The following is a 25,614-nucleotide window of genomic DNA, read 5'->3' as shown; positions in this document are numbered from 1 at the left end:
CTGTGGCTCAAGTTGTCCTTGGGCTGCCTACTAGAGAAAGCTGAGAAAATACGCACATCCAGTTATCACCAGCATGTAATCTCCTCCATACAGTTAGGCACCAACCTAGCCCTAGTAAAACCTTAAATCCCTTCCTGGGAAGGGGGGACGGGGCTTCGAGAAAAAGAAAAGTGAAAGAAAACAACTAATTACCAAAAAGAACGAAGTGAAATGAAATGAAGTGGTGGGCTTTAGGGGTCAGAGGACAAATAGTCTAAAACTAGGTGACTAAGGGGCAGACAAAGCAGAGCACCTTGGCTGCTAGCCACAGCCAAAGACAATACTGGGCTAGAGAGACTATTATCTGAGCTGGTACAGGCCTTCCTGTGTACCCACATACAGTTAGCCTAAAAAAGAGAACATATTTTAGGGCATGACTCAGCAAGCCTCTATTAGCACACTTGAGCATGTGCTTGATATAACCATAAGGTCCCTGGAAGTTAATGATGTTAACGTAAAATATACTTTGCATCAGACAGGCACAGAAATTTTATGTTGAACAGAAAGATAAAATCTGAACTTGCTGAAGGGCCTCTTGAAAAGATGAAACAGGCTGATAAACCAAAGTGGCACAGACCCAAGAGGGTATGACAGAACAGAAAGCTAAAAGGTAGGAATCAATGCTAGACATAAGGATACGGTGCAAAAGCAGGAGTAGGATATGTATCTAGTGCCTAAGAGGAAGCTGAGATCAAGGGAAGGTGTAACAAACAAATATTCTAGCGTTTATTCCAAGGCATAAACAAAGTTATAGTCTAATAATGCCAGAAGACACAGATTTGACAGAACAAAATAACTAAGTGGGAAGGTGAGCCCTGTGCTATGGTATGAAGGAAGGGACAGGGCAATTTTGTGGCAGCAGGTAAGAATGACAGTGAAGGTCAAAGTCCGTGCCAGAGTCTGTCAATTACTTTCTCAAGAAACTAGTAAAATGTCAGACAAGGAAGAAGGAGGTTGGGTAGGCTGTGGGAGTTGCAAAATCATGGCAGGTACTGGAAGCAGCTATCTAGAAAAATCAAAACTGTTGGAGACTAGTGCCTTTCACAACAAAATGGACAACCAGCAAAAACTTTCGCAATTTCTTCTTCTCAAAGAGAACACTTTTAACCATTCCACCATTTACTACACTACTTTGCAAACACTCAAGGTATTCAAGAGTTGACAGATTGTTCATTTAAAACAAAAAAGAACTTTCAAAAAAAAGTAAAGTTTCCATTTTGAAATCTCATCTACTGTAATTAAAAAAAAAAAAAGTTTACAATTTTGAACTGGAATAAAACTTTAAATGCTAGCTAAATGAAACCTATGTAGTGACCTCAAATTATTTTTCTATTGGATTTTCCAGAATGAATTAAAAAATTGTTAAATCTTGCATTTTTTCGAACTGCCAAGAAACTAAAAAAAAATCTTTAACTTGATAAATTTGCATATCTCAAAGATGCTCTTGCAAAAATATAACTTAAACCACAAAGATCACCTTTTCCCAAGCCGCACACCACCACGGAATTGGAAGCATGCCTGAAAAGTCAGAAAATTAAGCCTTCTTTTGGAATAAAAATGATGAAAAGACAATCACAGAAATGCCTTGGGAAATCTCCCTACCATACTGAGAGGATTTCAGCTTAAGGACTTCTTCAGAACACTGTACAGCTGTGACCAGCAGGGAGGCAGATGGAGAACTAGGGAGACAAAAACTGTGCGGCAAGTAATGTGTGTAGCCGCCATCCTTGCTCGCTAGCAATATCCCAAAGCACTCCCCTTCCCACACCAGCAGATAAATAAAATGGGTATTATTCAGAAGGGATAACCATATGGTTTGTATAATCTTTATATGCTATTTTCAGTACATTATTATAATACATAGTAGAGACCTACAAAATAGGATTAAAATTTGCTTTCTGTTTTACAACCAACCTGTTCCATTCGGGTACAGAGACAGAGGTGAGGGCACTATTAACAGACTGTGTTACTTCCACGTGCTGTCCCTACCTTAATACTCACAGAACATTGCAATTGTTCCATGTGGGGCATATTATTGGGTTCCCAAGCTCAAATAAATATTTATCAGCCTTGCTGATAATTATTTGCTACTAAATACTTGTTTAAATTGTGAAGTCCTGACTTTTTTTTATACTCCATTTCAGCCTACATGCATCTGTCTGCTTTGTGCCTTCCCAGTGTGGAATGCTGTAATACGTAGCAAAAAAAGACAGGAAAAATGCAAATATATCAACTACAGGAAAGAAAATGAACCTAAAAACTGAAATCCATTTACCCTTAAACTGTGTCCTTTCTCTCTCCAACTCCTTCATTTCCTCTCACCCTTTTTTTGATAATGAAGTATCAGAATCCAAAATCCATTTTTATTCTAAATTAAGGTATCTGCACTGCTGCAGAAACAATACCGATCAGGGTTTTTGTCTGGATACAGTGTATGCTTTCCAATTTTCAATGTCATTTTTTTTAGCATATACAAAACATTGCAGAAGCACATGTAAATCACCACTCTCTTGCCCAGTGGAACAGAATTTCAGTTACCAATGCCAACAGTTGCCTACAGAAGGCATCTACATCTGGTCTGCTACATCCAAGACAGCAACCACAGGCACACGTTTTGCTTTGTTTGGAATTCATCACTGTGGTGCAGCTGAGCCTCAGATAAAAAAAAAAAAAACTATGAGCCTCCAGGGTTAAACAGACAAATGTTTTCAGTCACAACAACTTTTTTTGTGAGGAAGCAAAGCCATAACAATGTATGTAAGAGGTTTTATGTAAATCATTAAAGGCCTACTGACTTAAATTGTTGCTAACACCAAGAAGTTGCTTAATGTACACTTGAGAGTGTGAAGGCAGAACAGATGAATAGTCTCACAAATCTTATTTGCTCAGTTGGAAAAATGCAAAAAGAGAAAAAAAAAATCGATTCCTGCCCACTGCCATTCAAATGTAAAAGGTAAACTAATATTCATCATTTCTGAGTGCATGATGGTTTTTACTGGGAGGCAGAAGGGGCATATACAATCAGTAAACAAATTTACTTTCAAATCCACACAGAATTCAATACCTACCTAGCCACTCGTTGAATTTTTTTACTTCACTAGGAAGTCCCAGCTCAGTAAAATCACCAGCATGTATTAACACATCTCCATATGGCATTTGGATGGGATCAGTTCTTGAGTGGGTATCAGAAATACAGACAAATCGTGTATATCCTGGAGGTTTGGGAGCATCATGGGGCACCGGATCAACCCTGTAGGAAATGCATCATAACAAGGTTATAAAGTACTTATGTACTTCTTAGTGTCTACTTTGCAATTCTAATACTATTTTTTACCTTTACAAAAGATTACACAGGCTTCTAGATCTGTCTGATGGAAGGGATTTATTAAAACAAACCTAACACTAATGGGAGGTGTAAAAATTCTTGATGTTCACATCACAACATTTTCAGTATTTGTTGGGTAGATGGATTAATTTAAAGAGATTAAGGAAAAGAGATTGGACTATGGCAGTAACTCTGAAACAAATACTTACAAATAAATCAAAGGCATTGCCAGTTTCAAAGGAATAGTACTATCCCATTTCATTGTTTAAATATGATTACATGGTACACAGGGAAAAGATTTTAGATACATAAATACATTTAAATACATTTTTTCTAATTATCAACTTTTTTCCTGCAAGTTATATAATTCCAGCAAATTTAATTAACACATTTTGGAGATATGTTTCAGTGTGTTAATGCAAAGCAAGATAAGAACTCTCCTGACAACAGCTGTAAATGTACATTCAAGCCTGACTATTGTCAGGACAAATGTGGCAACTTTCTGGGCTTAACTATACTAAATGAAATCAGATGCTGTGACCGGTGAGGCTGCATTGTTCAGAGCCCAATCTCGACATTCAGAACTGAGGAAACAAAAAGATCTGACCCAGTTTGATGAAACTTACTTATGATTTAGAAGAGGAAAGCAGAGAACACCTCTCTGCTATATGAGGTATACTTATTTTCAACTCAATCTTTTTACCCTCTATCCGTATTTTGTTAGAATATACAGAACCAAATGTATCTATATGCAGCTATACCATATCTCCTATTCCAGTTAGAGAATTCTGGTGGAATAAAATCAAAAAGCCAGAGATGCAAGAGTTATATTTGTGTCACTAGAAACCAGAGAGATAAACAGAATTGTTATGAATTATTTTACTTTTATAACATTTATTTTGAAACGACAAATAAAGTTAGTTTTGTTCACTGCTGCAGTATGTAATATATATTCCTATTCCTTGCTGGTTGTGCTTCAATTCAGGAGCTTACTTTTATATAAATAAACTCAGAAAAAAAAGTTAAGATATCTTTGCTATTAATACTACTACCCCTGTTTACTGGGTAAATTTTCAAAAGGCATTTTATTGCTTGAAAGACATAAGATAATACTCTTTAATCATGCAATCTTTTCTCTAAGTCAAAGAATTCTATGAAATTTACAGGCGGGTAAACCGAGGGGTTTTGACAACTTCACAAGATTAGTGAGAGAGTGAGGAATAAATCTAAAACATTGAAATCCTGTTAAATACAGAAAAAGTTCTTAACATTTTCTACAATATTAACTACAAAACTAGAGTATGAACAAATTATTTTGTACCTGTCTTTCCTATACCTTTTTTTGGAAGAAGTAGTGTTGGGTTTTTTACAGCAGTACTGGAGAAACAGCTTTTTATTACAAGTACCTTGTAGTCGTCTTTCTGAAGTTCCAGTTTTTGAGCAGAAAGTAACCAAACATGAAGTAAGGAGTAAAACCAGCTGTGATCAAATCATACCTAATGAATGCCCAGCAGTACGTACATGCTAGCGGGATATGTAAGCAAGCATGTACTGGAAATTGTAAAACTTGGCTGACAAAGAGTAGAATGTTTGGACCCTGAGAGAGAGCAGCTGCGAACGCTGCGTGTAGGGCTGAGGGAGTGCGTATGTTGCGAGAGGACCACAGGCACGTGTAGAAGGGCAGATGAGAAAAAGAGCGTTAGATGCAGGGGGAGTGAGGCATGGGTGGTCACAACCTCAAACACTGCAGCTGCATGACTGCCATCGCATGTTAAAAATGTCTCTGTTTTGGAGGGAAGAGAGCTGCCATAGAGCGAGCTCCATGGCTGGCGCGTGAAGGTAGCAGGGGTGAAAAGGAATATGGGTGGTGAATGGTGGGTTTAGACCAGTGAGTGAGGGTTGTCATAAGGTGCGAGCTATGTGAAGGGTAATGCATTGAGTTCATGGAGCTCCTCCACAAAATGAACTAGGATGGCTGGATAAAAATGACGAGGAGCTGGCCCTGGCTATCGCTGCAGTTAAATATCAGCTCAGTAAACAGACTTCTGGTTGTTGCTCTCCCTGCCCAGCACTTCCCAAAGTGAGTTACAGGTTGTATTAGTAAGCCAGCTTTAACTTATGCATACTACCTTGGCACAACATAAGGATATGAACTGGTCTAAAATACCACTTTTTGACTTTTCATGGTAGGGTAGCCTTTAAAGCAGGTGCTTCTTCCCCTTCAGAAATCTTTCAAAGCTTAGCACAGCAGTAAGTTGGGTGTTGGGGAGTAGCATGTATTTCACATGTTGCTCCTCTGAAGCTGAATGGAAAAAACAACAGGCTTACCATGGCAACCCATGCAGCACATAATACACAGGCTTTTTCTTATAGTTTGGATGGGGACAGGGAAGATGTGGGCAGCATTTTCCTGGTTGCTGAGGTATGTGTAACTTTTAAATCCTGTGCAATGGGCCAGAGAATTTTCATGGGAAAAAGGCATCAATACAAAAACCCAAATAAATGAGATGCAGATTTTTCACATTGAAGTGATAAGCACACACCGAGGCCGTACATAGGTAAAAACGTATGTCAAGTTTCACAAACGCATCTAAGTTGTATGACTGGAAATATTTTCTGAAGGCTCGATCCCCATATTCTTGTGTAACGCGTTCCCACAGCAGCTGTCACACCAACACCCAATGCACTGCTTGCAGCGTGAGCAGAGGAATAAAGATCTGCTGATTATTTTTGTGCAAATGCTTTTCTTTAAACCAGTATGAAAACTTGCAGGGAAACTGAAAGGCAAAGTTAAAAAATCTCAGAGCAAAAACACTGCCAGAGGTTAGTTTATACGCTAGATTTCAGTGGTTTCACAAAGGAGCAAGACAGGAACTTTCCAGAAACGACTGATGGACTTGAAAACACTGGCAGAATTTACCACCCTTCTTGTCAGTGGCAACCCAGTCATCTCGCAAGCACAGGGATGCCAGACTACGATGGAGCTGGAAAGGTCTGTCAGCATGTTATGAGTGCTAAGAAGTAAAACAAGAAATATAAAACTCCACAGAGGATCAAGGAAGAGCTGCAAGACTGAATTCAGAAGAAAAGGAGCACAAAAACCCCCCTGTGGTTCAAGTAGTTTACTATGAATTCAGATGTTAACAGGTCTATGTGAAATCTGTTTATGATTGCCTGCAACATCACTAATCTAGGTATTTTGAACTATACACAAAGACATGGCAAAGACCTCACCTCCCTGAAGTTAACAACAAAACTTGCATGGACTAAAGCAGGGCTAAGATTTCACCCATAACAATTACGTGAATAAAAGGTGCTTTTGTTACACTTTTTATGTCTACTTTTCCCTTCTTTGTTACTATTCTATTCACTGGTAGGAGGCAAAAGCAATCCTGCTGGTATTCAGAAACTTTATTTACAATTTCTGTACCAGGAGAAAGAGTAGGTCAGATTGTGGTAAATGTTTCAATTGATTTTGCCTGTTCTTCTATTTGCACAAGCTTCTTTAATAGTATTAATCATTCATGAGAGATTGCTAAACTCTTCTGAGGAACCATTTTCTAAGGATAGCTTATTTTCAACTGCTTGCTTAGGTGCTGAACTTCTATCACGCAGTTGACTCTCTAAGCCCTCTGGTAATATGATTTGTTACTGGTTAGAAGTTTAAACAGCATATTGTTGAGTACCAAGTGGATACTAATAAATAACTTATTTTCAGCCCAGTAAAAAACATTCAGTTTTTAAGACCAGTGAACAAATTCATGAGTGCCCAGGAACTGTCTGAATATTGATGAAGAATAGCTAAGCCTCGACAAATAAAGCAACCTGCATTTGGCATTTTCATTTGTAAAAGTATTTCTGAACCCGCTTGTTTGTTTGTACTTTTGCTACCATTTGCCAGCTCTATAAACAGAAGATGTTTCCCAGTGCTAACACTCAACTCATTTTACTGTTTGCATTTCAATAGTACCTAAAAACCCCCAACACAGACCATAAGCTAAAATTCTGCTCACCACCCTGGTATATATGTTAGTCTTCAGATTTTTTTAGTATAATATCTAATTTATGCCAAACAATGTACGTAAGCATTCACTAAATCGACACATAGCATTCAACCAGTCATAATTGCTGTGATTTTTAACTGCAGAAATCATGGCCTATGTTTGTAAATTATCAAATCATATTAAATACCAAAAATGTGAATGAGGTGATTATTTATTCAGTCTTCCTAAAGGAAAAATGTTTCCTTTAAAAAAATTAAAACCGGCCTTCTGATCTAAAGATAAGGCTGCTTCTCTCTTTAATAAACACAATAAAATGGTGCAGACATTTTTATTCCCTATAAAACTATTTTACAGTAGAATTTTATACTTAATTTATTTGTAATAGCTTCACTGTTTTGCTCTTCATTCTGGCTTTAAACTTTATGGCAGGTTTCATTTTGTAATTATAATTCTCCACTTTACATTACAAGTAAATCATATAAAGCAGTTAATTTTACTGATGTTGTCATTATATAAGAAGTCAGAAACAAACACATTATTTTAATTACTCTTTAAGCACTTGGCATCTTCAGCACATCGGTATGAAAGTAAGTTGTCGGATGGGTGCCCACACTATTTTATTTATTGATGTGATTTTTCCCTTGTATGTAGCTGTAATATAACTAACCAAACAGTATGTGTTGTACAGATACAGGCTTGGTATTTTCAACAGCTATTTACATCAATAAGTAAATGCACAATGCAAACATTATTAAGGTTGCAGAAAGTATCATCCTTGTAGCATCTCTTATTTTATTACCACTGCTTGTTGTTTATTTCTCTTTTTAATACCTAAGTATTATGTATTAAAGTTACGGTAGTGGAACGATCTTTCTCCCATCCTTTAACAAAGTACTTATACTTTCCAAATGGACTGATTTTGTATCATTACAGTAATTATTATTAGAAAGGCAGGAAAACAGTGTTCTTTTTGAATTCTTTTTGACTGGTCCATCAAATACCACATCGACAAGGCAATAACAATTCAGAAGGCTGTGCTAGAGCAATAACAAAACTATAATACTTACATTTGCACATGTGGGGGCTGAAAACGTCCCTGGTTAATGTTGTAGAACGTGAAAGCCTGTGTGGGGTTGGAGCTGTACTCATCCACTTCAATTATAAGTCTACTGTGCTGATGCCTTCTAGCTGCCATAATGTGCGACTGGGCGAAAGCCATGCTTGCACTGTGTAGTTCAGCTTTTTCAGGCGATCATATCTGCTATCTTCCTACATCGACGGAAGAAGACCATGACATCTCCTTACCTACTCAGCACACTGTCCTTTGAAAAACCTAAAAGCAGATTGAAGAGATGGAACATAACTGTTCAACAGTTAATCTGTTTGGAATTTGCTCTATTTAATATGAGATGAAGATGAAGGGGGGATATGCAGGGATGAAGACACACAGCTCAAAGAACTCATCACAAACCTTTCCAGCTCAGCAATTTGATGAATGCACTTTAGCTGGGGGTGGGAAGCAGGGACTGAAAGTAAACTTGCTAAAGAACACAGGGGTAACTTGCTCAAATATTTCAGACATTTAATACGAATCTAAAAGACAAGGCAGTCATTCAGAATGGTGCGTCAAATAATAATGTTTCTTCAACACAATCATTTACTTTCTTTTATTGCATTGCTGAAGGTTTATTCCTCATCCTCCTTCCAAAAAATCCCATCAAACCTAAAACTGAAGACACGGCTGTGCATGACTAAAATGCGACTTAATCAGTTTAACCAATTCCTCAGAAAGCCTGCGCCATTTATTACATGGAAGCATTGCAAGTGGTTGTTCTTTACATCCTAAGGAACAGAGCAAACGGTCTTCTGTGCACTTGCTCTTGGTTTTATAGTACCACTGAAGGAACTCCTGGCACAGATATGAAGGGCTCCCCCCTTCAAACACATTCTCTTCTCAGTCAGTACTAGCCCAACATTCTGGATTCACTGGAAAAGAAAGCAATTCAAAGGCTAACACACAGTTAAATATTATTAAATATTAAAAAAAAGTAAAATCCATACAGGTTTTATGTGTGGGAATAAATTTTTCCCTGAAGGTTATGCAAGTCTAGAACAGCAGCAATGAAAATGGGTAGAGGAACAGCAAAGTGAAACCAACTGAAATGCAAAGAGTATCCCCTAGAAACAGCAGAAAGTAATTTAACTGTGAATTTTACTTTTATTTCCCAGTTTTAATAAAAAATGGATGATAAAGGTGGGTATTTTTACAGTATGATTTTGCATCCTTTTTAAAAGTTGTCTGTCTTAAATATTTACTTTCATGCAAGCGAGAGCTCTTTTCTTCTAGGGAATACAAGTAATCTGCTTCAGAAGATATATTCATGAAAAGCCATGCTAGAATGCAGCAATTCACTTAATATGTGCAGTTTCTGGAAAGCAGAACTACAAGTATTTTACATGACCTTGGTGATGTGCCTTACTTCCATTCTGAAGGGACCACTGCCAAGAGTGATGGATGAGGGAGGTCTTCACAGTCAGGCACATTTTTAAAGCTATTTACAGGTACTTAGGTCCAATTCAGTTCTAGTGGCAGTCAAGCACCTAAGCATCTTTAGAAATCTGGGCTTCAGTCCTCTGCTTAACTACTACCGATGTTAAGCGCTCCAAGAAGTGGCGGTGTATTTTTGTTTTGGGAAAGCTTGGTCGTAGGAAACTGAAATGAGACTCAGCTCAGTTTTGTTACTTGCTGAATGGCTGTAAAATGAAGACAACTTCCTGGCACTAACAACCCCCAGGAAAACAGTCTGAGAAGAAAAGAGCAGACTCCTTCATGCCCTCCCCTAGAACTGCGTGGTAAGGAAATGGTAGAATAACAACAAAGAAAATTTTGGATTTTGAACACTCTCAGATGCCGTGTTCAGGCTATGGAACACGCAGCAGCACAAAGGAATGTGCCAGAGCAGCGGGAGAGGAGGGAGGCACAATCCTTGTAAGAATAATCAAATACAAATTGCTGCATTTAGGAAATAAGAAATTATGACGGCAGATGTGAAGAACCCTCCCTGAGGAGCTTCCTGTATTAAATGATGCATTTGTAAAGAAGTTTGAATAGGCAAGGTCAGAGATTTTATAGGGGGCAAACCGTTCTAAGTGAACCTACTTCTGTTTGAAAGAAACTATTAGAACCGGTGACCTCTAGAAATATTCTCCAGTAAGATTAATAATTTATGATTCCACAGCTCTACATAAGGATTTCAAACTACCTGAAAAACACAGCCTTTGTTTTGTAATTCAGGGATTATGCCCACTTTACACACAACTGAACCGCAGTTACAAAGGAGTTAAGGCACTGCCTTAGGGACCTAGAATTTCCCTTTGGCCTTAGTAAGTTCTCAGGAGCTCACAGCAGCTGAGAAAATGGCTTCTATCAGCCTCCTCCTTTGGGTCCTGTCTTTTATGACTTCTCTCAAGTTATAGATCAAATCTGCTGCAGAAACAGCTGATGTATGCAGGTACCCCAATATCCACTCTTAAGCTCTGCTTCCTCTTTCTGGGTAAGTGGAAAATAGCACTTACGAACACAAACTACCTCAAAAGAACAAATTTGTTTGCAAACAGAAACAAACCACAGCCAGCACACCGCTGATATACCCTTTAGTGCTGAAGCATTCTTTTAAGCCGGGAATCAATCCTTGCACATGGGAGACTGTATGAATCACACCATTAGGCCAGCTTGAGAGGATGCTAGCCACAGACATTCAGCAAGAAGTTCATCATATAAACATGTAAAAAATGTGAAGACAACATATTTCACTTGGTAAGGGGAAAAAAAAAAAAAAGATATGTCACAGCACTGCTAAGCCTTCTGCCAAATGACATTCACCCAATGTCAACCCTGGACACATAAAAAGCATCCAAGACTGGAAAAGAAAAGGAAGAGCCAGCTCCTGCAATAAAATAAAATAACTAGCAATCATATGAATAGCCTGTGCTAAACAAAAATCAGATATGTAACACACATAATCAGTAAGCATAATTCAATGGCAAGCTTAATTCAAGCTCATTTCAGAAACATACACAGATGTCTTTGAACCTTACCTTTCAGTCTAGGGTTTTCTTCCTGCATAAGTGGTTGGCTGACTACTAACATTCTTGGTGTTCGACGGAACAAGCTGTCTCTTTCCAGCTTGACTGATAACTAGACTGACACCCATTACTCCCCTCTTTCTGTTTCCATTTCCAATAGTCCCCCAAATCATAACTTTTTCTTTCTTTTAATATTCTGAAATTTCTTCCTTTCCCAAACCAGTGTATAAAATGCAGCAGGGAAATAATTATTGGCTTCTATAACATGCAAGTTTTAAAATTATATGCCCAGCATTACCAACACAGAGCATTAAGACTCAAATCCCCACAGCAACAACATGCTAACCATCCTCTTCCCCCAGACTTATGGAGCTGCGGGATGTCTGCCAGGGAAAAACAGAGAAATGTAAAAAGGACTGCAAGAACATGAATACTAAAATAAATATCACAAACCTGGCTGTTAGAATCACAGACTGAGAAAAAGCTATTAAATCAGCTAAGCCATCTTCTTACTGATGGCAGGAATTACATTATTTTTCTGCTGCTTTCTCCAGCATGCGTTCAAACGTTCACAGAGTTCTGACCCAAAGCCCACTGTGTACAACGGACACTGCTCCACCATCTTCAGAAGGCTCTGCATCAGGCCATAAACTAGGTGGACTGCACCAGCTCTCCTGAGGAATTACTGGACTAGGCAGGTGCTTGAACCCAGATGCATATTTAAGTACTTTGATAAGGTCCTCAAATAAATCTTTGTATTAAGATTTTTCTACTTTTTCAGCCTGAAATTTCTGGTATTTTCACCTCACAGCCTTCTTGTATAGCTGGAATAATTATCTCCCTCTTTTACATGAATTTTCCAGCCTTTTTATGCATCCTATTTCTCTTTTTTTCCATTTCAATGCCAATGTTTTATTTTAATCTCACTTCTTCACTCATAGATTCTACTTTATTCTATGCTCATCCTTCAGTTCACACTCATGTCCACTGTCTCTCGCCATATCTCATTCCATCGTCCCCACTGTTCCCTCCATCTTCTACCCTTTGTCTCAAGCCTAAAACCAACACTGAGACTTCCTGAAAATTATTCCAGCAACACACAATATGAATCTAGACTTGAAAACAACATGGCTCAAGCAGATGTCACTAAAATAATAATTAGAAACCAAGATGAAATACCGATGATGATGATGATAAAAAAGAAGTTATAAATTAACAGAGAAAACTGTGAAGGAGTTAACCTGTTGAGCAATGAACTTTAACTTTACTACTTTACAAAAAATCTGGAGGTCAAGAGGCACATGGCTATAGCACACCTTGACAAGAGTTGAAGAGGTGCAGTTGCCAGATTTTGCACTAGTAATAGTGAGATAACATAAAGAAAGAAGAGGACGCTGGGACTCTCGGCAGTACCAAGATCAGTGGCAAAGAGGTAACTACAGAAAACACGTTAGTTCTGTTCAGAAAGTCTGACAAGCTAGGATTTGGGGAGGCAATGAAGAAATGAAATGTAGTATCGAAAAAAAAAAAGAGGCGTTTTCATGCAGCTATAAAACATCAAAGCCGTATTTTTTCAGGGAAAGCCAGTAAGACAATAGCAGTAAAATAACTTAAAGAAGCATGTAAGAGTTTGTGATAGACTGCATAGTGACACACTTGCTTCTTGTGCAAAGCTTGGGTACTGTTAACCAGAAACCCTTCCAAGAGCTTCATCCCCTATACTGCACTACAGTGCTCTTCATAAACTGTCAGGTCATCCTTTACACGGAGAAGCAGACCCTTTATTTAAACCCCCCAAAAGCGCTAGAGTATTCTGCAGCAATGGTCCCAATTGTTATAGTAACATTCCTATAACCACTAGTGATTGGCTTCATTATCACAAATTACTATTTTTGTTTTAACCCCCCACAAAAATCTTGTTAGACTGACCAGCAATAAGCAAACATACTGGAACCAGTAAAGCAATCACTTACTATGAGAAACAGGCTGAAAATGCTAAAGGTTTTTTGCTGTCTAAAATGCCCATTTCAGATACTCCAGATAGAAGCCAATCAATGGAATTAGTCTACTATCTTCAGTTCTGCCATCGGGAAATGAACACTGAAATAATCCTCAAAAGGCATTATTCTGTGGGAAAGGATGAGCCAGGCAAATCACTCTGCAGATGAAAGCTTTTCCAAAGGGATACACTCTCCTCTTCATTGTCTGAAACAGAATGCAAGTCCTGGCAAACCAAAACCACCAAGTCCCCCCTTAGCAGACTGGTTTGGACTCACTTGACAAATGAGAACTTTAAAGCGAAGGCAGCGTAATCAAATGTCATCGAGACACTTGTAGATTTTAAGGTCGATCATGCACATTTATACTGATGGCATCATTAGGCTTTCTAAATGAATACGGTTTGTCCTAGACAGAAACATACCCCGTTGCATTTAAAAAAATAAACAAATGAAACTGCCGTGTATTGAAGTGCAATATGCACTTATAAGACCTTTACCCAAAGCAAACGCTTTACCTACCTGCAATTTGCGTCAACGAGAACTAAACAGCGTTAAAAACCGAACAGACTCCCGGAAGATAACCTGAATTACAATCCCATAACCTGCGGTGCCATTTAAGGTGTTTACCACCCTTACAAACCTCCCGGGGTTCTCCACGATGAACAGAGCGACCTAGAAACCCTGCCAGGAAACCTAACCCTACTTCGGCTACAGCAGCAGTACGGCGTCCGAGAGCATCGTTTTTTCTAAATGCCGGTTTAGCGGTGGTGAGACGTGCCAGGGCGGCAGCCCTCAAGGCTGCAGCCCTCCGTCCCCCGCCTGCGCGCCTCAGGCCTCGGCACGGCTGACGGGCAGCTCTGACCTCACACCCACGCAGGCTAAGAAGTCCCGGCTGTAAGCGGCAAATAAACGTACGAACGAGGCCGAGTTCTGTAACGCAGATTTATCTTCGCGAAAAAAATGGAACGCCCTCACCGTGAGATGGCAGCGCACGCTGCTCCAGCTGCTCCTCGGGGCGCAACATCTAGGTGTACTGCTGTGCAAGTTTGTAAAGTTGGCTTAAGGTCAGAACTCGGAATAAAACCTTCACAAACACCTCTCAACTACGGCTCTTACCATGGTTTCACAATCCTCATCTGGCAACTAGAGCACATATGCTCCACTGTGGTATTTTCAAAAACCTTTGCCTATGGTGCAGCTTTAATCAAAAGGGATCTTAAGCATCCCGTTTTTCGGTCTCTGCTCTCTTCAGTGGCTTCTGCTGAAAGAAGTTATACCAAACACATCCGAGATGGTTTTCAGTGCCAGCAAACCTAAATTTGCTAACTGTTATCAGTCAAATAATACTCAGTTCTGTGACCGTATCTTCTCCCTGGGAGTCAGAGCTATTCCCACCCATATAACCAAAACCAGGGGGCATAATTCTGAGTTACTTGTATGCCTCAAAATCCTGCTGATTTCAATGAGAAGAAAGGCAAGATCTACCCTCTTCTCTTTAGAATCTCCCATTTCACCTATCAATGAATACTTCAGCACCTCGTCATATATATCACATATTTTTTAACTGCAGATCTACAGGGCACTGAACAATCTGTTTTGTAACATGAAAAAAATTCAGTGACTTAAATAAGACCTCTTATTTATCTGTAATTAAAATTACCTTAATCTGCATTAGGAAAAAAACCAACAAAATCCCCCAAGATATTTCTCACCAGGCTAAAACACACATCGTTGTTCTCCTTTGCTGATTATTATGACCTGTCAAATACAGTATGACAAAACTCTTCACTGAAACTCATTTTTTTCTTCAAATTAGTTTTCTTCCACTGCTCTCAGACACAAATATTATACGTTCCTCTCATTACTTTGTTTATAAAGAACACTAACATAGTTGTTAGCTTTAACTGTCGTAAGAAGATCATAAAGACAGAGCAAGTAGGAAATGAGATAAATTATTTGTCTTTCAGAACTATGCCCTAACATCCACTTCTGTGGAGTTGCCTCCAAAAATATACTGTACCTACTATATGCCATAGTTCTGACCAGGCATCCAGAAAAGAAATAGATGAATGAGTTCAGAAAACACAAAAATTGCATATTTACCTACGAAATCTAATTCTGTATTTATTTAAAGTAGTTACCACTTGGAAACCTTCTTAGCTAGTCTTTACTACTTTTTTTCATTTCCCTACCTAGGTTCCCAAAACTACAGTAACTGAATATTCTATTTATGAAGACTTAATTTTATTTTGGCTCATCAGCAGTATCATTTTCTGAATCAAATTCTGATCCATACAAATAACTGTTCATTTATTCAATTTTAAAAATAAACACAACCTAATAATATTGCTTTGTTTTCACCTTAAACTTCCACTTTACAATATATCCAATATATTTTAAACACTGCAATACTCTAAGATTTACAAATAGACTGAACATTTGTCAAGGCTAAATGCATTATTGTAATCCTACATACGATCTTGCCCGAGTGTATAAAACAGTATCATATTTGGATAAAATATTTAAATGGATACATTATTCTTAAGTAAAACCAAATCTTTTCCCTGAAAAATATACTGTTTTGGCTCAATACCACCTGTATTTATCCCAAAATACCTGCAGAGGTAGCTAATCTATTTAAGTAATTACCTCTAGGGAAGGAAATTTTAAATAAGTATCCAAAAGCCACAAAACTCATTCCTCACTCTAAAAAAATTTGCCTTCATCTCTGGCAGTATTTCAAAATCTACTATGTTACTGGAAATCATGAGTATACATTCATAAAAGACAAATTACAAGTCCCCAAATGATAATACTCATTCTAAGGGAAAATAGCTACAAATACCGGTTATGTGGGAAAATTATCAAAAACGGACATTCCAACAGGAATAAATTAGGGTTGTGGGGATTTGATTCTACATTTCAGTCTGCAATTTGGGCATGTCATCTGATTAAGCTCTTGAATCTCTCAAAATATTATTTACTGAAAAGAAGACGGTATAAGTACTGAAACATTATATATTTAAGAAACAGTTTGGTTTATTTTTTAACTGAGGAATGTTCTTTTTCTTCACCCTTTTGTGAAACTGGCCTCACACTCATTTCCTAGCCTTCATCTATACAAATCCCGCAGGGTGAAGTCCTACTTGCCTGCAACACATACTTTATCCAAACCGATTTCAATGGAAATTGTGTATAAATACACAGAATTTGACCAGTTTGATCATTCATGCATATCTGAGGGCAGAATACATCCCATCTGCTTTAGCACGTTCGCTCCAATACCGAAATTACATCGGAATACGTCAAAGCCTAACACTGAGCAGAGGCTTATTTCAGTAGACAGTTCGAGTAGTTTTCACGTAAGCATTCAAAACCAGCGCTGGTCACCGACAGCGTTAGTCCGTGGGTCAACGAAGGACGGCAGAGGTGCCGGGGTGGCTCGGGGCGGAGGTGGATGGTGCAGAGCACCCCTGGAACAGCCAGCGGCAGAGGCAGCGACTCCTCTGCTCCGAGTTTAGCGGGAGCCGGGAGCTGCCGCTTCACACACCGGCAAGTTAACAGCGGTAAGACAGCGCACAGGGTCTTCCCTTTTTGTGCAGCAGCACCTCTCAGGTGTGGATGAATTTCTGTTGCCAATATTCTCGTCCGATTTCAGAAAGAAATCTAACACTAACAGCTCTTGAAAGGTTGCTGATCTCTGTGTCAATACACCAGAACGGAAAATAAAAGTGGCCAATCTATTCCTGTAGTTTAAGACGAATGAAATGCCAAAGTACCAGCACACAAATATATTTAAGGTGGAATGCAGAACACAGCTTACATGTACACATATTTATAGTGATATTACTTCTGAGATGAGTGTATCTTTTTCTATTAAGGCCCGGAGTTAAATTATAAAATTAGTCAAGCAAATCCTTAACAGCTACATTTTTTTTCTCTTGGACACAAAACTTTGAAAATGAAGTACACTGTCCTATTCATTTTGTTGTTTCCACTTTTCACTCACTTAGCTGCATCCATCCCATTGAAATCCTTCATGTCATCTGATTAATGTTCACGGAGGGAGTCACTGGGTTTGTTCTATTTATTCTTCCAGGTATCCTCTCCAGGACTGATATGAAGAAAAAGTACTCAACAGTTGTTTGGGTCACTCCTCCTACCCATAAAGTCATGTCCACAAGGAACCCCCATAGTGCACAGGAAACTAAAACAAAGGCCACTAAGCCCTTTCCTTCAAACGAGAGAAGAAGGATAGTATGGGGGAAGTCCCAGACACACAGTCCTGAAAGGGAGCGTTTCAGGTCAAACAGCTCTGGATATTTTTCAGACCTAAAATGGATCCTACTGATTAGCAGAGCGTCCAGTCCTACAGTGCCTTTCTCACACAGGGATGCTTCAAATCACTGCTCTCCCTGAAGCTGAAGAGGCTACTCGTAAAAGAAGCAAGATTCAGGAGAAGATCTACACTGAGAGTGCACTCACAGTACTCCGTGGCAGCTAGGCTGGCTCAGGTGGAAGCTATCACACTGCGAAACACCGCGCAGGCTGTGCCAAGTGACAGGAATAGTTGGTCAGCGACTGGGCTGGCCGTCTCCAAATGTGACTCCAAGCTGTATGCACTGTACATCAGCTGATTCGCCAGCCACTTGAAAAACTCTTTTGAAAATTTTATTTGGACTGACTACAAATTTTCACATGACACAAAAGATGCTAAAACGAAGCCAAATAGTTTAGGGGTGAAAAGTAAAGAGAAATCAAAATGAAAAAACATTTAAGAGGAAAATATCAAAGTAGTGAAATGAACTCACTACACTTTTTTGGATTTTTCTTTTCCCTTCTTGATCAACGTGGTGAAACCAGAACATTTTTTTGGTGTTGCCAAATCTGAAGCTTCCACTGAAATGTGCTGAAGCTGACATTTTTTTGTTTGGGTTCTTGTTCAAGGTACCAGATTGTTAACTACTGGCAGTAGCTAAGTTTTAATCCATCCCATCCCGGTGCATTAGGCAAGGTATCTTGAACTTTTACCAAAAACTACTCACACTAGGGACAAGGTGCTGAGGGGTAAAACTGAGATATACCTCAGAACAGCGATACAGTTAAGATAAGCTCCGAGTAAGAAATTTTCTGCTTTTCTACCAAAGAACCAGAAGAAAGGCTGTCCCACAAAGTCGAAATAATCCTAGTACTACTACATATTATGAATAGCCACAGACCAGGTGAAATCCAAGAGCAAACTATGCTAGACACTGTACAACCATACAGTAACAGAGAGTCTCTGCCCCAAACAGCTTACAGTCTTCAGAAACTCAACAAAGGATATGGGAGAAAAATAATACAGCAATGCAGAGAAATGATCAGTGCAATGGCAGAATACTATGTTCCTTCCATTTCCTTTTACAGAGAAGGAAAAAAATAAGCAAGATTAGCGTCACAAAAGACAAAAGCAGAGAGAAGATGGGATGTGATAGTCAGTGAGAGGAAGAAAAAGGTGGTGAGAATTAAAGTGGCAAGCAGGATGTTTGAGCTATACAGTACGTTAAGCAAAGTGATGCGACTGCGAGAGCTGGCAAAAAGGGAGCTTGAGCAAAACAGCCAATTAGGAAAAGGGAAAGAAAAAACAGTCAGAAATATCAGTAACCGTCAGTCTCCTTCGTGCGCTGCTTCTACAGCTGCTCTGCTGGCTTCAGTCTTTGGTTGAATGGCAAGATCCTCACCTGCCATAAGGGAAGCTGGACTGGCTGTATGGCAGAGGAACTGAATTTGAAAGGTCGAGAAGACATGCCACATAAAAAATAGCTTTCAAAAAAGTGATATATGCTAAATATAGTAATCTTGTTTTTAGCAGAAATGTATAAATTAAAAATATATAACAAGTAAGGGCAAATACTTGCAACTGAAATGTATTACACAGATGTATTACACCTCTGAATCTGAGTAAAAAGGAAGACAAGTCCTTATTACGTTAATATCAGTATGGCTCTCTATAGTGACACACAATGCAGCATATTTAAATGACATTATGAACCCAATCTTACTCCCATGGTAAATAATGGCATTTTAAATAGCGTAATGAAACCTAAATCAGTTATGACTGCAAGTTACTACATATATACTGTGATGGTTATTTGTTAATCTTAATACGATTTCCACTGTCTTATCAAATCACAGCAAAACTGTCACACTTGTTGACAGTTTCAACAATGAGGTCAAGCAGTGAGCAGTTACAAAGAATGAACTGTTTTACCCTCCAGAGGCGGTCACTGCAGAAGCAGGTGAATAGCCATTACCGTAACAACTCTGCTCCTTTTTGCAACAGATCTTATACTGGACTGTCATTCTGCAACCTTGCCCAAGCATTACATTCACGTGTTGTTTTATCTGTAAAAACATCAGCCTGAGATGACTTTCTAAGAGGAAGTCAAGGATCAGTCCAGTGACCTTAAAGGACCCTCTTATATTACTAACCTTGCTTATATTTTGAAATATAACCTAGAATATCCAGAATTTAAACAGAAGCATGTATTTTAAGTTAGAAGTAACAATTAGAGACCACCTTGCTCTCAGACACTCTCACACAAACCCAATTTACCTATGGACGACAATCACAGAATCCAAACTGATGTACGATCCAGAATATCCCAATTAAAAGTTTCCAGCACTACACTTAGTCTTATTCTGACAGGTCAAACTGTACATTGTAATATTCTAATATACCTTAATGTAACAGAACACGTGAAAAGGCTCTTCCTTCAGATTACCTTACACATCCTCTCTGAATTCTTCAAAACAAGGTTCAGCAAGAGTCAAATGGACTGCATTGATTTATTTTTACTATGTTTATTAATCACTTGAGATGAAAACTGTTTTCATGGGCAAAAATATTAAAATTCTCAATTATAAATGCACTTTTAAATTTACTCTGATAGTTTCCACATGTCTGAAAAAAGAAACTGCCTGGATAATTGACTAAGCAGTTACCTGGTTTCAGGGGATTTGCGTCTCCCTCCTTGTAATTGAGTGGTAGAAATGTAGTTGACTTAAAAAACAGTAACCTTTTTATACACCCCTACATGTTCTACTACATGGAAGAGGCCACTCCTGTGTAACTCTTCAGGTGAGGAGGACTGCACCTGAGGCAGCAGATCCGATCATATTTGGTTCCTAAAAGGCCATAATCTGGACATTTTTTTCTAATTCCACATAATAAATTCAATTAAATAAATATGATCACAAACAACACTATATTCTATGAGCCATTAACTCAAGAAGCAGAAACATGAATGTCAGAATTGGCTATGTATGCTAAATCAGAACTCCAGTCCGCTTTACATTCCTGCTGACAGTTCCTGTAATGAGCATGCAGCATTAAATAAAAAACATGACCTGTTTAAACAAAGATCAGAGCGCCAGCTTTACCTTTGCATTCTCTCATGTTTGTTGTTTGGCATGACAAACTAACACCAAAACAAGTATCTTATTAATGCCAGCCCAGTAGGTTTTTGTGCAGTGCAATGAGGGGTTTGCTCTCGTCCACCAAGATTTGTGTACCTTTAAAATGGGTATTTTTCTTGACAGGAACATACACAGGTATCCTCAGTGGTTACTCTGCTTTAAATTAGACCAAAGGAGAGCAGGGAGAGACGAGGTAGAAGGAATAATGTACAAGCAAGAAATTTTAAGATTCTTCCGTCTCAGATAGCTTGAGACAATGAAACAAACCAGAAGAGCCAAGCTAAAACTGTTTAAACATACCATTAAATTTCATGGGTAATAATTAATACCAATCAATTCATGTATGTATTATACATGGCATAGCCATTACATTTAATAATTTTTTTAAAAAATCCGTATGTAGAATAGAAATTAACCCCTCCCCTTTGTATAGTACACTACCAAAAAATTTACAGCACCTGGCATCATGAAGCTGTTTATTACGAGTGGGTGCAACACGGATTACCATCATATAAAGAGTCCTTAATTGGTCTTCTCAAAAGATACACTCTTTCGGGAGTCAAATTTCAGACATGCACATTTAAAATGCAGCCTTGTATTTTAAATATCTACTGGTATTCTTTTGAAAAACCGAGAGTTCACTTCATCAGGAGCCAATCACAAAGTTTAATAATCTTGCCTAGTTATCCATTTATCCAAAATATCCAAAGCTCCTTTATACTAGTCTAAATTACCTACGAAATTCATTAAGCCTCAACTGAAGTTGAAATGGCTATCAATACCGTACATTATCAGCAGATCTCTTAATTATGATATTGTCAAGGTATAGATTGTGTAAGCAGAAATCTTCAGCTATTCATCTTCCGCCAAAGAGAACGGAATGTTTAAAATCTGTCTAGTTTCTGCATGTTTCCCATCTTTATCCTCTGTGTTATCCACAGACGAGTATACGCGTTTGTAAATGTACTCCACATTACCCATCTGAAAGTGCAAAATATAAAACGCTGGCATGAAGAAAGCAATGTATTAAAAGCAACGAAATCCCTACCTAAACGTCCCTAGCCTTTTTTTTCTGCCCCACTGCTCCGAGCGTGCTGGATACCAAATAACAGCGCAATAAATTACACGGAAATCAGCGTGAATCCTAAAAAAAAAAAAAAAAAAAAAAAAACTTATCGAGCGCTTTCCTCCCGGAACAAAACTTTGGAGGTCACTAAATCCTCTCCTACGACAAAGGAAAGTTCTTCCACCACCCCTTCCCGCGGCTACGCCAGGGGAAGCTATCGGGGTAGGCGCACACGGATGTTCCTCGGGGGCTTCCCTCCCGGGCGGTCACCCGTGGCGGCTGGTGACACCTGAACACGGCGGTGGCAGACGGGGGGGGGGGGGGGGTGACAGAGGCTGGCCGGGGCTCCCCGCGGGTCGCCGCCCGCCCGCGGCAGCCCAGCCTCCGCGGGAACTCTGCGAACAAAGTAACTTCCCGGCTGGCTCGCGGGAGGCGGCGGGGCACGCGTGGGGCCGGGGGGGGGGGGGGCTGCTCTCCCCCGCGTGCCGGAGAGGGGAGCCCCCGGAGAGGCCAGGGGCGGGCAGGGCAGCGGCAGCCCTTCCCCGAGAGCGGGGTGACAGCCCTTACCTTCACACACCCCCTTCCTCACGCCCGGCGGCAGGCGAGCGCCGGCAGAGCAGCACGGAGGCAGAGCAAGGGGAGCTGCGAGGCTCTCGGCGGCTCTCCCTCCGCCTCTCTCCCGCTCCTCGGAGAAGCCCTTCCCCCCGACCGCCTCACTCTCTCTAGCTTTGGGGCATATATATATATATATAATTTTTTTTTTTTTTTTTTTTTTTAAGGCGCAAAGCGAAGCCACGGGAAAGCTTGGTTGGGAGAAGCAAAGCCCTGACGCGCTTGGGGGGGGTGGGGCGGCTGGGGGGGGGGGGGTTCAGACCCTCGCACGGCAACACAGGCAGACCCATCCCCCCCGCCTCCTCGGTCCCCAGCCGGGGAAGGCAGCGCCGAGGCTCGAACCTCGCTGCCTTCAACCGATCCCGCGCCGGGGAACGGGCCCTGCGCACAATCCCCCCCCCCCCCCCCCCCCCCCCCGCCCCGAGCCGGCGGGGAGACCCCGCCCGGGGCGGCCGCACGCATCCCTTCCCTTCTCCGCTCCCCATCCCTGCAGGGGCAGGGAGGGCTCGGGGAGGGGGCTCCCCCAAAATACTTACCCTGCCCGCCGGGGCTGCTTTGAAGACGCAGGATTTTGTGCTAGCGATCGTCTCCTTCTCCAGGAGCCCAGCCTCCCCTCCCCCCCCCCCTCGCCTCCCCTCCCCCCCCCCCCCGCCTCCCCCACCTCCTTTGGGGGACCAGGAATCCCCCACTGCCGGCCCTCCCCCTCCTCCCCCCCCGGCCGGGGAGCCCCACGGGCCGGCCGTGCCCGGCGCCGCCGGAGCTGTGAAGCTGCCGGGGCCGCGGCCGGGGGCGGCCCGGCCGGGTACGGGGCCCGCGGTGCTCCATGGCCCCCGGCCGGCGCCGGGACGCGCTGCCGGCCCGCGCTGCGGCGGAGGCGCGGGTCGGCGCCCTCCCGCCTCGGGTTGGGGGTCAGCGGGGGGGGGGGGGGGCGCGGCGCGGGGCCGCCTCCGGCGGGAGGGGGAGGCTGCGCCCCCCGGCCCTCCGCCTCAGGGGCCCGCCGGAGCCCGCCGGCGGGGCTGCCCGCCCCGGGGCAGAGTTGAGGCAGCACCCAGGGGAGCGAGCGTGTGTAGCGGGCGGGGGAAGGCAGAACTCCGCGCCGGGCTGTCGGGGGAAGGGGGGGGGGGGGGGGTGTCCCGGCCTCCCGTGCCCCGTGGCCCCCCTTCTCCCCTCAGAGATCGGGGGGAGGTTTGGCCGCGGGGCTCCCGCGGGTGCCTGCCCGCAGCCAGGCCGCGCCGCGCCGGCCGTTAGGCGGCTTGGCGACCGTTAGTCGGGCGGGCGGCCCGTTGGGGTGAGGGCCAGCTGTCCCCACGCCCGGAGCCCGCGTCCCCGCCGCGGCCGAAATGTTCGTCTCCGGCCAGCGCCTCGGGGCCAGGGGAGCCGCTGGCTGTCGCTTCAGCAGTGCAGGTGGTGGTGGTGGGCGAGAAGGACTCGGGGGCTCCGGGGGGGGGGGGGGGGGGGACGGACCGAGGAGCCGCGGTCCGGTGTGAGGTACTGGTGCGGCAGCGGGGAACTTCGGGGTGTCGTGAGGGAAGGCCCCTTCCCTGCCAGCGCCTGGTGTATTTCTCAGAGGCACTGAGCATGCACAGCTTCCCTGCGCTTCAAAATCAGGCCATGATAGAATCATAAATATATAATATTGCACTCCTATGATATTATGAGCGGAGAGCAGGAGAGTTAAATGCGTACATCGAGGAGAGGCAAATTACATATAAAGGGCTTTACTGCACAATTGTCAAGCGATTCTAAAATGAAATATTTTAAAATCCGTCCAAGAATAAATTTAATTCCTGCACGCTTGTTCCCGTATCGCCTACTAGGCAAGGAAGCATGCTGGATATCTAGCAACAATTAGTGGAGTTACATCTGCGTTCGGCGCACATGGTGACTTTATCACTGATCAAACAGTCTTTTCAAAAATCCTGAGCTGGAAAATATCCATTCTATAAAAGAAAATTGCGATTTGGACATTTGGTCTATGTCAGAATGAAATAGACGGCGTTAGGAAATTTTCTGGAGGAAATAAAGGAATGCCTCTCAGCCTAGCCCCATAGTCAGTGTATTACCAAAGCAGAGGCCAAACTTGAACGCAAGCCTCGGCACAGGGGGGGAATACCTCAGCTACCCACCGAGCTATTATCTGCTCCGCGTGCAGATGGAGATGAGGCTGGGCTGTGTATCAGAAACGGGAAATTGGACCTGAGAACCCTCCCGCACAGTTTTTGTTGCTGGCAAAACATGCATTTATCTTGAAAGTTTGCATTTTGACGTGTCAGCGTTTTTACAACAATATAAATGTGCTTGAAAAATTTTTGATCAGCCTAATGGTTAGGACCTATTAGAAGCTGCAGAACATATTCACAATCAATTCACTTATTCAGATGCATGAATACAAGCTTAGAAAAGTAATTACAGGCACCTTTTTTTGGAAATCTTGAGGCTGTGTAGTTTCCCCATGGGAAATATGAGTAATAAGTTCCTACCAAAAAAAAAAGAGGCAAATGTGCTAAGCATTGTTCTTATTTATTTTTTTCTATAATATTAAAAATTGTTGATTAAATGTTCCAGGTAGGGTAAGGGTTGTTGGATGTAAATCCTTCATTTTAACTATTGTCTAAAAGAACGAGCAGAAAAATTTGATCTTGGTAATTTAGATCTTCTTTTTACTTTTTAAATTTTAGTTTTCTTTGTTAAGAGAAATTTATTTTCCTTTTTTGGTGAACACGTAAACAAAAATTGGCAACTGATCAGTATTACCAAATCTGGCTGTTTTGATTCTTCCCAACTAAGAGATGATGTTGTATCCATACACATTGAATTAATCTATTTTAGCTTTAAAATCTTTTATTCAGAATATTAATTTCTCACCTTTTATTGTTACAAAATAGTGAATGGTACTTCACATTTTTAGTTATTTATTTAGTGTTTGCGTCAAGTTCTGCTCGTATGAAAACTGACATTCAATTAAAATTTACAAGAGGTCATTTTAAATTGTTCATTAAGACTACCTTAAATATGCTTGATGCA

The 25,614-nt window shown here is 41.2% G+C and overlaps 1 protein-coding gene across 3 annotated transcripts in view; it reads right to left on the bottom strand.

The window, feature by feature from the left end:
* MPPED1 (metallophosphoesterase domain containing 1) overlaps positions 1-23,238 on the bottom strand; it is a 66,242-nt gene extending 43,004 nt beyond the window's left edge. The window contains exons 1-4 of one of the 3 annotated variants that reach the window (XM_052790571.1): positions 23,127-23,238; positions 21,961-22,056; positions 8,436-8,701; positions 3,108-3,289 (exon numbers count right to left, since the gene is read on the bottom strand). In XM_052790571.1, the coding sequence (XP_052646531.1) occupies positions 3,108-3,289; positions 8,436-8,587 (334 nt within the window). In that variant the 5' untranslated portion in view covers positions 8,588-8,701; positions 21,961-22,056; positions 23,127-23,238. Of the gene's footprint in view, positions 1-3,107; positions 3,290-8,435; positions 8,702-21,960; positions 22,057-22,545; positions 22,678-23,126 lie in introns of those variants that run through there. The other 2 variants (XM_052790572.1, XM_052790570.1) reach the window with 2 other exon arrangements.
* Positions 23,239-25,614: the final 2,376 nt, after the last annotated feature.

This window comes from Harpia harpyja, chromosome 6 (genome assembly GCF_026419915.1).
Source record: "Harpia harpyja isolate bHarHar1 chromosome 6, bHarHar1 primary haplotype, whole genome shotgun sequence".
Classification (NCBI taxonomy): Eukaryota; Metazoa; Chordata; class Aves; order Accipitriformes; family Accipitridae; genus Harpia; species Harpia harpyja.
This window is presented reverse-complemented; position numbering and strand designations above follow the sequence as displayed.